General features: G+C 42.8%; 1 protein-coding gene across 1 annotated transcript in view; it reads left to right on the top strand.

Annotated features, from left to right (window-relative positions):
- Positions 1-16,846, top strand: part of med1 (mediator complex subunit 1) — a 50,335-nt gene that overhangs the window by 23,464 nt on the left and 10,025 nt on the right. Inside the window, exons 9-16 of the mRNA XM_038778407.1 lie at positions 343-416; positions 1,501-1,590; positions 3,229-3,340; positions 6,451-6,575; positions 8,456-8,577; positions 9,231-9,432; positions 14,551-14,646; positions 15,806-15,911. Coding sequence (XP_038634335.1) covers positions 343-416; positions 1,501-1,590; positions 3,229-3,340; positions 6,451-6,575; positions 8,456-8,577; positions 9,231-9,432; positions 14,551-14,646; positions 15,806-15,911 — 927 coding nt within the window. The remainder of the gene's footprint in view (positions 1-342; positions 417-1,500; positions 1,591-3,228; positions 3,341-6,450; positions 6,576-8,455; positions 8,578-9,230; positions 9,433-14,550; positions 14,647-15,805; positions 15,912-16,846) is intronic.

The raw sequence follows: 16,846 nt of genomic DNA, 5'->3' as shown, positions 1-16,846 counted from the left end.
TGGTCATGTGCAAATCTTCACAACCGGCATCATTGGGTAGTAATTAGGAGTGCAAATTCTGGCTGATTTCACTCATGCGGTGCACCTGCAGTCCCAGGCATCAGAACAGGGACATTCTTGGTGCCTGTGTTTAGCTTCTCACTCAATAAATTGACTAAACTATCAAGGGGATTGGATACATAAACAGGGTCTTCATTGTTTATAAATGTACCAAATTGGAGCATTGGGGAAGTGATAAAAATTCAGAAAGTCCTTGTGAGAGGATTAATTAGAAATGTGTTAGTTTGCAACATTCGTTTTGTAATCCTGTCATAAGATCTCTCTTTGTTCTTCATGTTGTAGGTTAGCGACAAATGCAAGTAACCTTGATACAATACTTCAAGGAAGTGTTGGTTATCTTACCCCGAGGAGTGGTGGTATGTTACTTTCGATATTTGACCTGTGTGTATTTCAGGACAGTATCTAGATAAACAGCTTGGCATGAGAGGGCGATCGATATTAACTTGTGTTACATCACTGAAACAATTGCAGCAATGGAATTATATTGTGCTACTTTGTAAAACCCCGGTAGTCTCAGAGCAGTTAGCAATCTTTTAAATTTTAGTTTAACGTCCTTCACCTCGTCTACATAGTAACAGCGATATGCTGTTACTATGTCAGTCATGCCTGGTGACTGTGCTGCTGGGGACATTGACACACAAAATTTGTATCAGTACCTATCCTCGCTGCATTTTGCTGGAGAAACCACCATTATTATTGGGTGAGCTTGCTGTAGTTTTGGTCACGAGTTCTGTTTGCTGTAGTTTGTCCAGACTCTCCTGAGTAAATTGACCATTTGCAGTAGTGTATTGCTTAAATGGACTATTTTCTGTAAGACAGATTATTTGCTATCAGTCCTGCCATAGGTCCTACCCTGCATCCAACTCATAGGCTACCAGAATGGTATGGCTAGACACTCTGTCTCTCCTCCCGTCCCCCCATACACCACTTCCCCCGGGAAGTGTGATTCACGTTAAGATAACAGCAGTAGGGCAGCACAGTGGCACAGTGGTTAGCATTGTTGCCTACGGCGCTGAGGACCCGGGTTCGAATCCCGGCCCTGGGTCACTGTCCGTGTGGAGCTTGCACATTCTCCCTGTGTCTGCGTGGGTTTCGCCCCCACAACCCAAAAAATGTGCAGGATAGGTGGATTGGCCATACTAAATTGCCCCTTAATTGGAAAAAATTATTGGGTACGCTAAGTTTAAAAAAAAATAACAGCAGTAGCTCTGCAGCATCTCGCTCTATTTGCTGCCCTGTACGTTAGCTCAGAGAGTGAGAGGTAGGTTAATACTTCGATGAAACGCTTCATTAAAAGAGATTAAAGATACCATGCAAAGTTATCTTTCTCTTTCAGGCACTGATTGATCTTTGTATTTCTAATGCTTTCAATTTTGTTCCTACCAGTTTCTTTAATGGTAGATTTGTTTTGAACCAAAATATCTTTGCTTGATTTTATAGGACACTTAATGAACTTAAAGTACTACATCCCTCCTTATGATCTGTTTGAAGAAGGAACTGGTGCATCTCTGAACCTTAATGAAAATAATGGTATGCTTATTGTCAGTGGAAAATTAATGGGTGAGGCAGAAAATGGGATGTGTTACATCTAGGACAGTGAGCTCTTGATAAATTTAAGTTTTTGGTAATTTTGTCTATGTAGTCCAGTTGTAATGTTAATGTGTGCCCAGGATCCGTTTTGTTATCTAGCAGACTGCAAAGCTAAGACTGATGGGAGGGGAGTTTCTTCCTCAGATTTCATTTTGAATCAAACATAACAGCTGACAAAGAGAGCGTACAATTTCGTTTTTTGTCCATTTTGAACCTAATTTGAAGTTTTGTTTATGTCTTTGCTCTTGTATCTCTATACCCAACCCAAGGAGAAACTAGACAGAGTAGTTAGTATTATGGTGTCTGTATTTATCTATCATAGAATTGACAACTTTTACAAAAACCCTAGACGTAAGTAAGGAGACTGTATGTGCATCTCCAGTTGGAATGCCGGTTATTTTTTGGAAGGAACTAAATATTGTGATCTTCTCCCCATATCAAAATTTACAGGCAAAGCTTTCGATGTAGAAGTTACCAGGGTAGAAGTTACATACTAAGGATTGATGAGCTGCATGACGATAACATTAAATAAATATTGGGTTGAGAGCCGAGTAATGAATTTTGTGGATCTGGTTGGGGAATTCACACTGAGACTGTTGAGTTTTCTGGCTGGCCCCAATAAAGCTGACACTGCTTAATTGCCTACTCCTTCAAATATTTGACCACTTCTCCTGTAAGATCATCTTATTTGGGAAGCCTGTTCCACACATTCATCTAATTCCATGTAAAAGTAATGGAACTGTCTGTACATTTTCCACCGATGTTTGGCCCATGTCCCGTGCTTTTGACAATGTAGGGCAGACTGATATCTGAGGCCATACCATCTATACCACCACTGTGGGCACCTGATATTGCATTAATAATAATCTATATTATTGTCACAAGTAGGCTTACATTAACACTGTAATGAAGTTACTGTGAAAAGTGCCTAGTCGCCACATTCCGGCGCCTGTGTGGGCACACGGGGAGAATTCAGAATGTTCAATTCACCTAACAAGCATGTCTTTCGGAACTTGTGGGAGGAAATTGGAGCACCCGGAGAAAATCCACTGGGAGAACGTGCAGACTCCATGCAGACAGTGACCCAAACCGGGAATCGAACCCGGGTCCCTGGTGCTGTGAAGCAACAATGCGAACCACTGTGCTACCGTGCCGCCCAGGTAGCTAGACTGTGTTGGACTGAGATTATTCTGAAGTAATCCTATGTCAGTTAGCTGACAGTTGTAACTTTGGCAAGACATTCGATTTCCCGTGAAGTGATCAGAAACAACAATCATAATTCCATCCTCTAAAAAGTGAAAATACCAGATAGCATTATGGAAGTTACAGACTCTAGAAAACAGAATTGGAAAGCTTTCCTTTTAGACTGGTATATAGGTTTGGGTGAGTATTATAAGCTGCTTCAGCGGTGGAAGTTTAAATGTTTTCATCTTGTGATACAGTCAGACCCATATATTATTTTGTTTCATGCTATTTTATTGGTAACAAATGTTAAGTAGCAGGAATTCTGCACTTCTCTTTATTTTCCGTTTTGTCCTGTTGTAGTTTTGCAGCTAATTATTTTTTCTTCCTGTGCAGTTCCCCGTTCCTTGGGCATGAATGTGTTTGTAACGATTGAGGGCCACACAGGAATGTGTAAGCTGCCCATAGCTCCCCTGATCACTGGCTCCCATCCCACAGACAACAAGGGGTAAGAAAACTTGCTGCTGGTGAATGGGTTCAAAGTAATCCTTGTTCATTAAGCACTAGTTTGTAAGTAGTTGTTCATGTACAGTGTTAATATGGACTTTCCTAACATGGCTATGCAATGATTGACAACAATCTGAACACATGCTAATAATTGTCCTCATCGATGTGTACTTACAACATAAACTATAGGTTGGTAACTCTGCAAATATAAGGTGAAGGTGGCAGGATATTGGGAGAATAGATAGCAAAGCATGTGGGATCTTGGGCGTTGTAAGTAAATAGAAACGTTGAGTACTAAAGCAGGGCAGTTATGCTGAACCTTTATAAAGCTTTGGTGAAGCTATAACCAGGCTATTGCATCCAATTCCTGTCACCACGCTTTAGGAAAGATGCAAGGCGGTCATGAGAAATGATTTACTGCTGATTCCAGGAATGAGGGGTTTTAACTACAAGGTTAGGTTGCAGAAACTGGGGAGGTTCTCCTTGGAGCAAAGGAGGGAGGGGAGATTTGATAGAGATTGACAAGATTGTGACAGGAGTAGACACAGGAAAGCTGTTCACATGAGTTGATGGTACAAGGACTAGGAGACACAGATTTAAGACATTGGACAAGATAACTTTTAATGCAGCAAGTGGCCTACAAGGATGGTGGAAGCAGCGATGATAGGTGATTTCCTATGGAAATTGGATGGGCACTTGAGAGAAATAAACTTGCAGGACTACAGGGTTAGAGCAAGGGAATGGGTCTGACTGGATGCCAAACCTTAACTCCGGTATACATTAGTTTTGGTACAAGGCTGCAATACCTTCAAACTAACATTAAACCTGTTGTCAGCTGCAGGAAGAGACTTTTTTTGATTCGCTAATTGCCAAGTGGGTGTGCTGATTTCAACATCTCAGTAATAAACCATAAATTAATCATTGCGCGAGTGATTAAACCTGTCTTTCGTTTTGGTGATTTTGCATAATATGCTTTGATATCTCAGGGTGATTTATATTCTATACGGTTTGTACACCTGTTTGCATAATTTGATGCTGGAATTATTTTAAAATAGGCACTCAATGCTTAGACCATTATGAAAATAATATAATTTTTAAGTTGAATGTATAAGCGTATTAAATAAGTGATACGGGTTTCAGTTTCATTTAGGTTGTTTGTGGTTTACTACCCTGAAGTTAAAGAGATGGATTAATGGGTTATATGAGTTCGGGGGGGGGGGGGGTGTTGGTTAATAGTAGTAGAAATAAGGCTTTATCATTGCCCAGTGACAGTGAAACAATGACAGAGACAGAAAAGACAGGAGTTGAGACGGGGAGTGCTCAGTGTGTGGTGGAGAGTGAAGACAGGGATTTTCAGCCCTCTGAAAGTAAACCCTTCAAGGCTATTGGGACAGTAGTTCAGTTATCGGACTCCGTAAAGTGATCAGCTGAGGAGAGTTGCGTCTCGAAAACTGAGTTTAGGGAATTCATTTGTTTGCTCTGCCATTGAGGACAGAATGGGCATAGGGTGTGGTATTTGGGTGTCTCGGGGAGAGATGCAAGTTGGGTGAAAAGTATTGAATGAATGCTCAGGATTTCAGTGGAAGAAAACCATTTGCAACTGTGCCCGTCTCAAGCGAGAAGGTGTTTGTGTCAAGCTAGTGATAACTTTTCACTAGTTTATGTCCCTAAAGATATTCTTGGTGTAAAGGAAATGTAGGAATGTAAATTGTGAAATGGTGGGAATTTGAATTGTCACCTTTTTTTAAAATAAATTTAGATTACCCAATTATTTTTTCCAATTAGGGGGCAATTTAGCATGGCCAATCCACCTATCTGCACATTTTTGGGTTGTGGGGGTGAAACCCACGCAGACACAGGGAGAATGTGCAACCTCCACACGGACAGTGACCCAGAGCCGGGATCGAACCTGGGACCTCAGCGCCGTGAGGCAGCAGGGCTAACCCACTGCGCCACCCTGCTGCCCTTGAATTGTCGTCTTGAGTTTTTATTGAGATCTTTTCAACCTTTTTTGTCTGGTGTAATATAATTAATTTTTCTTGTTTTTAATAAATATTTTATTGGTTGTGTTAAAAGTTCATCAGCCGACACCATAACTTCATTCCACGGTTTCTAAAAAACAGTTTGTATCTATCAAGCCAGGTTTCAATCTGGGATTTGACTTGTTCAGCATTAACATCAGGGATCGTTACGCCATTCCTTAAATAAGAAGAGAAACTTATAGTCAAATCCCCAGGCTTTTGCTTATATCATCTTGTACATGACGCTAGATTATGTCAAAACTCCCGGTGCCACCAAGTAATAGTGAATCGAATGCCTGTTGCACAACTCAATGCTTTTTATTTGCCATAATTATTGTTAAAAATGTTCAGTTGTCAGTTAGTTTGTAGGCATAGCTTTTCCAATATTTAGTATTTTGATGTAGTACAGTGCTAGGCTGAAGCAAAGAAGGAGTTTGCATTTGCAATGTAGCTTATATCCTCAAGTAATGCCAAAGTGCTTCATAGCGCTTTTATCATGTGCAGCCATTGCTATGGAGGAAACGGTAGTCATTTTTGCCAAGGCAGCACTTCCAGGCAGCAAGTGAACTTATGACCAGTTGATCTGTTTTTCATGCCTGCTGGTTGAGGGGTGACTGTTGGCTGGGGCACTGGAGGAACAGTCTGTTCAATCTTTGCCATTCACCTGAACAATAAGAACAGGCTGAGGGGACCTTGCTTTGGCATCTTATTTGGAAGACCACATGTCCGACAATGCAGCACTCCCATAGAATGGTTCAGCGACCTGAACTCAATCCTCTGATTTAGTGATGGAGAGTTACCAACTTAGCCAAACTGGCACCTAAATGCTGGCAAAAGCATGTGTAATGGTAATAGCATTGGGAACCATTTGAGATGATAAATTAAGGGTGTCCTGCAATAAATATGTCAGCAGAGAATTAATATTATGCCTGAAACAAAATATTTCCTCTTTTTTGTTACTGACAGGCTAATTAAGGTTCCTGACAACACTACAGTTTAAGAGCTCTGAAATTCTGCAGGCAAATCTAACTCTGTGTCCTGACTGTTGAGTAGCTGTGTAGTAATCCTCTTTTTTATGTTTCTCTTGCAGCACGCCTTCCTTCTCTTCTGTGACTAATACCAACAGTGTGGACCTTCCAGCCTGTTTCTTCCTAAAATTTCCACAGCCAATTCCTGTATCAGCTTTTTGCATTCAGAAACTTCAGAACTTCTTAGGTTAGTTTACCTGTGCCTTGTGTGTGAGAAACATTACTGCAAGGTGCAATCAAAGCTTAAAGTTCGCCCTGGAGGGTTTTGTATAGTCCAGCTTGTTCAAATTTAGCAGCATTAAACAAAAAGTTTTAAGAACTTCCTGTAGACTTGATCAAAACTCTACTGTCAGTGCAGTGTGCTGTTTTTCCAGTTTCACTGTGATGCTCTTAGTTTGTAGATCACTCATTAACTCAAGATGTTGTGAGATATCACTTTATGGTATTTTCCCTGATATTACAGCAACTTCTCTGTTTATAATGATGTTTATTTATAAGGTGCCTTTAGCATTATGAAGTATGTCACAGAAACAATATCAATTAAAATGTGACACTGAGCCACAAAAGGGGACATTCGGGCAGATTGGGTAGGTTTTAAGGACTATCTTAAAAGTGAGAGAGAGAAAGATGTAGTATGGGAAGGAATGTCAGAGGTTAGGGCTCAGGAAGCAAGTGTGCCTTCACAGTCCCCTAAGGAAATCCAGACACTAAGTGTTTGAACGATCAGGAGCTGCTAAAGAGCGGCTTGGTTGACTCCAGTGTTGGGTTAGCTGATCCCAGCTGGGGAAGAGCAATTGAACTCGGTATCCATAGATTAGGGAGAGTTTTAAAAAGTAAAATCATTCCAGGGTTCCTGCTTCTGATCTCTGTTTGAAATTTGGTTTGGAGCAGAATTGCACCCCACCCAGACTCTCCTCCAGGTGCATATGTGCAAAGCAGCCGTAGAGACAAGAAAGTAGAAGGGTTATGCCCCACATTTTTCCAAGAGAAAGAGAGTAATTTGGGCAGGGAAAGATTGGATTTTTAAATTGAATCAGTTCTCTTTCCCTTGTCCAGGATCAAACATTTCAGTCTAAATCATAGTCTGAGTTTTAAAATGTTTTCAAAGCAGAATTTATCACTGTTGACTTTGGACACTCGTCAATCTGCGGCGAAATTTTACAAAGCATCCTCACGCCATCTAGTAGTAAAGTTGGATACTACAAGTTATTAAGTACATGTTTCTATTGCACCCTATTGGCACAAATAGATTACAGTCTATAGTAGTCTCAACATAGCATGGATGGCACTGTGGCTTCACAGCGCCACGGTCCCAGGTTCGATTCCCCGCTGGGTCACTCTGTACGGAGTCTGCACGTTCTCCCCGTGTCTGCGTGGGTTTCCTCCGGGTTTTACGGTTTCCTCCCACAGTACAAAGACGTGCGGGTTAGGTGGATTGGCCATGGTAAATTGCCCTTAGTGACCAAAAAGGTTAGATGGGGTTATTGGGTTATGGGGATAGGGTGGAAGTGAGGGCTTAAATAGGTCGGTACAGACTTGATGGGCCGAATGGCCTCCTTCTGCACTATGTTCTTGTCTATGTATTTGATTTTATTTATTTATTGTCACGTGAAAGATACAGTGAAAAGCATTGTTCTGCTCAGTGCTGGCAGATCGCTCCATACATAAACACGTAGGATATACTATAATAATTCTAGAACTTACTATAATAACAATTATAAAAGATGTAGGAAGAGGATCCACAGGGGAGAACTCGCAGAGAGTTGCCACGCCCAGACGCCATCTTGGAAATTTTTAAAAATAAAATTACAATCCAGCTGCAGCCCGATGTTCAGTCAGGAAGAGGAAGAGCTGAGTATTTACTGTAACATTTTCGCCAACGTCGTTTTGAAAGGAATGGATAGTGTATCCAGTTTTATAGCACTTTTAGCTCAAAAGTCAGCTGGAACTTGGATTTGTGCCCATTATGTTCAGTACACGAACTTAACTGAAGAATCACAAGTTCACTATCTGAAGGCATGTGATTTTCTACTTTCTTCCAATGACCAATATTTTTTTTTTGAACAGGTATCCCGCTCTTTGATCCTCCTGCCACTCTAGTTCCACTCTATGAACTGATCACGCAGTTTGTACTCTCCGGGAAGGATGGCACCTCATCAACATTGAAACACAACATGCGGTTTTATGCTGTGAGTGGCAATAATTTATAGACTTGTTATAACCCTGATTATTCATTTAAAACATTACTTTTGATTTATTTATTAGCTGATTTGTGTTTTCATGCCGAGTTAGCTGACCTAGCTGGGACACTGCTAGCCCCACCGCCCTAGGATTTAGGAGTGTAAGTATCAGCCAGTGCTCTTCCTTGCTATTCAATAGGTACCTCTTGGAGAGCATGCATCTGGGTGGGCATTTGATAAGAACAAAGTCAGATTTGACTGTGATTTCCTCCACAGTTAAATAACCCGTTGATGTTCACCATCCTCACTCTCACATGATGGAAGTCTCTCAAACTTGAGTAACTGTAAAAATAGGAAGACAGAGAGCAAGTTGAGTGTATATCTCCTCAATTACTGTGTCAATATTCAAGAAGTTCCACTTGGCTAACATACAGTCTTTCACAGTTTCACTTGGTTGCCTTCTGTTCTGTCTCTTTAAATAAGATGTAATGGGTGGTGGAAAGAGCAAAAGAAATGAAGAAAGCCCCACATTTTGACAAATAGCCTCCTCTGGATAACATCTATGATAAATGTATTCTGCACGTTAACTGGACTGTTTTATTCTATTTAATATGGGTATTCACAATATATTTAACTAAATTAAAAGTTTGATCTTTTACCAGTCTTTACCAGGCCAGCAGCATTGTTACTTTCTGAACAAAGACGCTCCAATCCATGATGGAAGGTGTCTGCAGGGTGCACTGCTTCATAAAATTCCTTTCAGGCACCCAGGCCAGGTGCCTCAGATTCTAGAACTCATCCGACACCAAGTGTCCTACAACACACTGATTGGAAGCTGTGTGAAAAGGACTGTGTTGAAGGAAGGTATGTGGAGGTTTTGTATGCAAAAGCCTTTTTGCTCTGTATATTGGGAGTTTACATATAGACATAAAGAAATAGAATTTCTACAGCGCAGAAGGAGACCTTTTGGCCCATCGGGTCTGCACCGCCCCTCTGAACCTCTGTCCACTTTCCCACCCTATGCTTGTAACACCCCTAACCCCATCTAACCAGCCCACTGTTGGACTGTGGGAGGAAACCGAGGCACCCGGATTAAACCCACACACACACATGGAGATAAAGTGAAAACTCCGCACAGACAGTCATCCAAGGCCAGAATTGAACCTGGGCCTCTGTTGCTGTGAGGCAGCGTGCTAACCACTGTGCCTCCCTTTTGTGAAACAGTTGTGCCAGATTTGTGTTCTCCTCTGGGGCAAACGGGAACTTGTTGGTCAGTTCTGCTGAAAATAGTTCTGCAACTAAGCAAATACAGGTTGAGCATCCCTTATCCAAAGTATCGAAATCTGCACTTTTTTTCAAGCAATGTTCCGTACATGCGCAGTTCCCTATGCGCACTGTACATGCGTAGTTCCTAATGTTCCGCACATATGTAGTTCCCAACGCATGCGCTTGCGCAATTCTCAATATGTGCTGCATCTGCGCAGTATATTCCGAAACATTCTAAAATCTGACGCACACTCAGCCCAAGCATTTTGGATAAGGGATTTTCGAACAGTATATGCCAGCAACTTCCCTGTGACTGTTTTACCCTTGAAAAGACAACAGGATGAATTTGGTGTGACACCACGGAACCCGATGAAAAATCTGTGCAAAACGCAGCACTCGCCAGCATGACTCACCCAAATATTTTTTCAGGGTTGCCCTCATTACCTGTTCGTGACCAGTATCTGGCTAATTGGGCTGAGCACTGAGAAAAGGCAGGGGCAGTGATTTGGCTACGTCAGTAGCCCTTAATAGGCAGGTGGATAGTAAAATGTTTTGTAAAAGTTATGTCCGTTCACAAAGGGCTAGTTGGGGAGAAAAGGTGGCTCAACAAAATCAATTGTCTGGCAAAATAGATCTGGATACGCAAACCAGGCCTGTGAGTTAGTGATTAAGTGATGCTGCTCCCGAACCTTCTAGTTGCTCAATGTTGTGCTGCTTGGCATTCATAAGAGCAGGAGGAGGCCATTCAGCCCCTCGAGCCGGTCGTGCCATTCAGTGACATCATGGCTGACCTGTAGCCTAACTCCATATGCCTGCCTTTGGCCCACATCTCTTTATATCCTCGCTTAAGAAAAATCTATCCATCTTGGATTTAAAATTAACAACTGTTCTAACTACAACTGCTATTTGTGGGAGAGGATTCCAAACCTTTGAGTGAAGAAACGCTTCCTAACATTTCTCCTTAAAGGTCTGGCCCTAACCTTAAAGACTATGCCCCTTGTTTTAGAACCTCCAACCAGTAGAATTAGTTTATCTTTAATTACCCTGTCTTTTCCTGTAAATATCTTGAAGGCTTCGATCATATCACCCCTTAATCTCCTTGGATGTAGTCGTACAAAAGTGACTCTCAACTCTGTGGGGTGCTACCTGTGGTGCAGGATGGTCGCCAGTCTCCTTGCAGAAGGTGGCATCGGCCTGCAACTGGTTTCATGCTGACCTGAAGCTTGCAGAGCCACTTTCACTTTGCCTATAGTAGGTATGGTTTGAGGCATAAAGAGTGGTTGCGCATATACCAGCTCTTGTCCCTGCTGATCAACCTGGAATACCTTCTTTCATAGACATAGAATTTACAGTGCAGAAGGAGGCCAATCGGACCATCGAGTCTGCAGCAGCCCATTTAACCCCTTACCTCCGCCCCATACCTGTAACCCAGCAACACCACCCAACCCTATTGGGCACTAAGGTCAATTTAGCACGGCCAGTCCACCTAACAGCACATCTTTTGGACTGTGGGAGGAAACCGGAGCACCCGGAGGAAACCCACGCAGATGCGAGGAGAACGTGCAGACTCCGCAAAGACAGTGACCCAGTGGGGAATCGAACCTGGAACCCTGGCGCTGTGAAGCCACAGTGCTAACCACTGTGCTACTGTACCGCTTTCACCTTGTGCCATCTCAGATATACTGCATTTGAATTGTAACATTTTTCAAGAAGGTTCATCATTAAGCACTCAGAAGAAAAGTCGGAGATTATGCAAACAAATGGGCTGCAAAATGGAACAACATAGTAAAAAAAAAAACCTTTTAATAATTCTGTTGCTATGGTGCTGTCCCCTAAGATTCATTCCAAATAAGTGACATGAACATCCTGTATAAGCAGGCAGAAATCTTTTCAATCTGTTACAATATTCAAGTGAAAGTATGGCTCATTTCCAGCCAGGTCACTACAGGACCATCTGAAATTCTGCAAGAAACATTAGTTCACCTATTCAGCTTCGCCTGCTTTTCCAATCCCTATTGCCTGTTTTGCTTCTGCTCAGGGACCATTCCAAATTGTGTAATACCTGTATATTGGTTTTTTAAAATTATTTCTTGGGGTGTGAGTGTAACCATCCCTAATTGCCCTTAAACTGAGTGGATTGCCAAGCCACTTAAGAGGGTAGTTAAGTGTCGACCACAATGCTGTATTTCTGGAGGCCAGACCAGGCAAGGGCGGCAGATTTCCTTCCCTGAAGGACATCAGTAAACCAGATGAATTTTTATGACGATCAATAATAGTTTCAGCTTTATATTCCAGATCTTATTGGTTGAATTCACATTCTACCAGCTGATGGGATTAGACCCAAGTCCCCAGAACATTAGAGTCTCTCGGTTACTAGTCTACACCGCCAACTTTTTAAAAATCAATATTATTATTAAGTTTTTCATTTCATAAAACACAAAATAAACAAATCCATACAGATCAAATATCATTTACAAGTCCCCCTCCCCGAACCACTGATTGTAAAGGTCGAACAAAGGTCCCCCCACCAACCCCGCCCCTAAGATAAGACAATGAAAAGCCCTTGGTTCCTGTCAGATCACCATTCCTTCCCCACCCCCTCCTCTTTTTTTCCCCCCTCCCCCAACTACCCCACCACCAAACAAACAAGTTAGGCTCACTGAACTTTAATTAAACAGATCCAACAAGTCCACCGTTACTTCCGCCACCTCACTCCCATTCACTATCTAAATCTTTACAGCTAGCAAAGGTAACCCCCACCCAGGGTGAGTGCACAAAGAAAAACAAAGCTCCTTGGTCCATCCCAGCTCAGTGAACCAAAATCCAACACAATTCCCCGGAGGCCATATATTCCCCATACTACCACCCCTGACAACCGTAGCGTCCACATATCCAAGCATACTACAAATACAAAATACAAAGCATCTTGAACCAACCCCTCCTAACAGTCACCATTAAAGTCTCAATCTTTAATCAAGTCCGTGCTCCTTGACAAAAGCCTCTGCCTCCTCCAGCGTGTTGAAAAAATGATCTTTCAACCGAAAAGTAACTCTGAGCCTCGCCGAGTACGTCATACTAAACCTGACTCCACTCCTGAATACTGCTAACTTTGCCTTATTAAAAGCTGCATGCTGCTTTGCCAACTCCGCTCCGACAACTTGGTGTGTTCAGATGATGCTTCCTTCCCACCTTGAGTCCCGATTCACTTTGGCTCATTGCAGAACCTGCTCCTTCTCTGGAAGCGGTAGAATCCAATAATCACCGCCCATGGCGGCTCATTCACCCGAGGCTTCCTTCAGAGTACTCGGTGAGCCCGATCCAACTCTGGAGGGGACACTCGCTCATCCCCCTCCAACAGCTTGGCGAACATCTGAGCAAAGTGCTCAGTCGGCTTCAGACCCTCCACCCTCTCCGGTAACCCCACTATTCTGAGGCTCCAATCTCTTCGACCTGTTCTCCAAGTCATCCACCTTTGCCCCTCAGGGTCTTGTTCCTCTCCTCCTCCACCAGCGGCATCTCAGCTTCCAATGAGGTGATTCGATTCTCATGCTGTGACAAGGCTGCCTCCACACCCTTGAGCACCTATCCAAGCTCCTTCACAGTCTCCAAGGTTTTTTCCAGCTTCTCCCGAATTGGGCCACATACATGGTCCATCACTCACTGTTTCCCTCCCCAGAAAGTGTCAGACCTTCCTGAATCACAGGGTAATTGTTTTAACAGCCAAAAAACATCCTAGGCCACTTCAGAGGGCATTAAGAATCAACGACAACATGAAACTGCAGTCAGTTGCTGGCTAGCAGCTTTGCAATGCTGAAATTTAATTATGGACCAGTTTTGTTTTGACATCAATCTGGCAGCTATCATGATCATTGTTCTGGTGTATGCTCGCAATTACCAAATTTGTTGAATTCAATCTTGTAACGTGCCGTAATGAGATTTGAACTCATTATACAGCACGGTAGCATTGTGGATAGAACAATTGCTTCACAGCTCCAGGGTCCCAGGTTCGATTCCTGCTTGGGTCACTGTCTGTGCGGAGTCTGCACATCCTCCCCATGTGTGCGTGGGTTTCCTCCAGGTGCTCCGGTTTCCGCCCACAGTCCAAAGATGTGCAGGTTAGGTCGATTGGCCATGATAAATTGCCCCTAGTGTCCAAAATTGCCCTCAGTGTTGGATTGAGTTATGGGGATAGGGTGGAGGTGTTGACCTTGGGTAGGGTGCTCTTTCCAAGAGCCGGTGCAGACTCGATGGGCTGAATGGCCCCCTTCTGCACTGTAAATTCTATGATACACAGGGTCACTTATTATAAAAACAAGGAAGTGTGATGTTGGTAGCGACATGGCTGGAATATTGAATGGAGTTCAGCATCTATAGGATGTTCAAGTCATGAGGCTATAGTTGTGAAAATTGTGGATTTGTTTTTACTGGAAGAGCGAGGGAAAAAATCTTTTGTGATTCACTCTTGCAAATAATTTAATCATTCTAAAATCTTCTGTTAGCTCATCCTGATCAAGAGCTGGATGGCAATCCCCAAAATTAATTTCATAGTAAGAGAAAGAGGACAATTTTCCAGGGGTGAAAAGAAACAGCAGGGTACCCACCTTCCAATCTGTTCATCAGAACAGTTGTAAAATGGTCTTTCTTTTAAAAGAAAGAAAGGAATTTTTTTCCTTTTCTGTGTTGCTTACTTATTCTGTCTGAATTGTTTGATTGCAGATTTACCTGGTCGCTTGCAATTTGAGGTGTGCCCACTGATTGATACCAGCTTCAGCCTATCCTTCCAGCACCCGGTCAATGACTCACTCGTCTGTGGTATGCTGCTTTACAGTCTCAAATCTTTAACTAGTTTCTATGTAAAGCCATTTTGTAGAATACCCATTACTGCGACTAGGTTCAGAAACATCAGATTTTGTATCTGCTCAGAATTTGCCTGCAGCAACACGAGATCTACTTTTGTTATGATGCAGTTTCTTCCCTCCCAGAGTGCCCTTTTCTCTGAATGTTTGATCTCTAACTGGTACTGAAGTACAGATTATACAGTCAGTGCCCAGCAGTATCTTGTCTAAATGGCCATTTTTCATGTATGAGCTTAAGCTGGGTGGCAAGTGTCCGTGTTCTGTACAGACCAGCAACTGAACCTGGGATCTTCCTGTGTTCGCACTGGTCAGTGTACTCAATCATCTGGCGTGAGCCTCTTAGAATCATAGAAGGAGGCAATTCAGCCCTTTGTACCTGTGCTGGCTCTTTGAAAGATTAGTTCCCACTCCTGTTCTAGCCCTATAGCCCTGCAAATGTCCCCCCTTCAAACGTTTATCCAATTCCCTTTTGAAGCTTATTATTGAATCTTCTTCCATCTCCCTTTTCAGGGAGTGCTTTCTAGATTATAACAATTCACTTTTGCCAGTTCCATTAAACAAGGAGGGGGTACCCAGCTTTGAACTGGGGAGTTATTGATCTTCGGTCAAATGCTCTACCTTTGAGCTAATACCCTTTAGAACCATAGAATCACTACAGTGCAGAAGGAGGCCATTTGGCGTGTCTAGTCTGCGCCAACCCTCTGAAAGAGCACCCTGCCTAGGCCCACTCCCCTGCCCTATCCTAATAGAAGATTTTTGTTTTGACGGGCAGCATGGTCGGCGCAGGCTTGGAGGGTCGAAGGGCCTGTTCCTGTGCTGTACTTTTCTTTGTTCTATCCCCGTAACCCCATCTAACCTGCGCAACTTTGGACACTAAGGGGAAATTTAGCATGGCCAATACAACTAAACTGCACATCTTTGGATTTTATCAAAATAATTTTTAAATGATCTCTAGACTTTCTCAGACTCTGCATCTTGTTCAGTTATTTTTAAATGTCGTCTTTGCTCTAAACAATCAATGTTATTTTGAAGGCTCCCAAAGAGTAATCCATATTCAGTTCTGTTCTCGGGTGTAGCTACTCCATTTCAATTTTCAATGCTGTTTATTTTGCCAGTTGTGATGGATGTGCTGGACTCGAGGCAAGTGAGCTGTAAGCTGTATAAAGGACTATCTGATGCCCTCATCTGTACTGATGACTTCATTGCCAGAGTGGTACAGCGGTAAGGGTCTTCTCTATGCTGAATACACTGCTGAAAATTTGGGATTCTTGGGTGGGATTTACGTCACCCAGTAACCCAAATTCCGTCTTTATCCAGTAACATTTAGAGATTTATACCAGAGTTTTGGAGATCGCGTCCTCCAGTAGTCTGCTGGGAAGAGGCATTGTTTGGTTTAGTACTGCCAAACGCGTACAGAAGCTCTCAGGCTCAGTTTGAGGTCAGCATTCTGGCCTCGAGAAGAAGATTCAGCCAGGGTATTCCATCTCTATTACTTTCCTGCTAGTTCTCCTAGAAAATACACTAACGTTGGGCAATAGGAAGAAAGAAAATGGCACTGATTGTGCTACCACCCATAGCTGAATAATCTGTTCATAACTCAATTTCTCAATTTGAAGGCTAGTCACTTTTGGGCTGCCTGTTAACATCAAGCAATGTCCGAAAAGGATTTCCTTCAATAAAGGGAGGAGAATATCAGTAAGAAAGACTCATCAGCTTGAATTCTTTTAGTTCCAATGTTCCACGCAACAAGACATGGGTGTCCTTGTACACCAGCCACTGAAAGTAAGCATGCAGGTGCAGCAGATGGTAAAGAAGGAAAATGGTATGTTGGCCTTCATAACTAGAGGATTTGAGTACAGAGGCAGGGATGTGATGTCTTGCTGCAATTATACAGGACCTCGGTGAGGCCACACCTGGAATATTGTGTGCTTGCTATAAAGGGAGTGCAGCGAAGGTTTACCAGACTAATTCCTGGGATGGCGGGACTGATATATGAGGAGAGATTGAGTCGGTTAGGATTATATTCGCTGGAGTTGAGAAGAATGAGGGGGCATTTCATAGAAACCTATAAAATTCTAACAGGACTAAATAGAGTAGATGCAGGGAGGATGTTCCCGATGGCGAGGGAATCCAGAATCAGGGGTCACAGTCTGAGG

This window comes from Scyliorhinus canicula, chromosome 19 (assembly GCF_902713615.1).
Source record: "Scyliorhinus canicula chromosome 19, sScyCan1.1, whole genome shotgun sequence".
NCBI lineage: Eukaryota > Metazoa > Chordata > Chondrichthyes > Carcharhiniformes > Scyliorhinidae > Scyliorhinus > Scyliorhinus canicula.
Note: the sequence above shows the minus strand (reverse complement) of the source record. Positions and strands in the feature narration are given on the sequence as shown.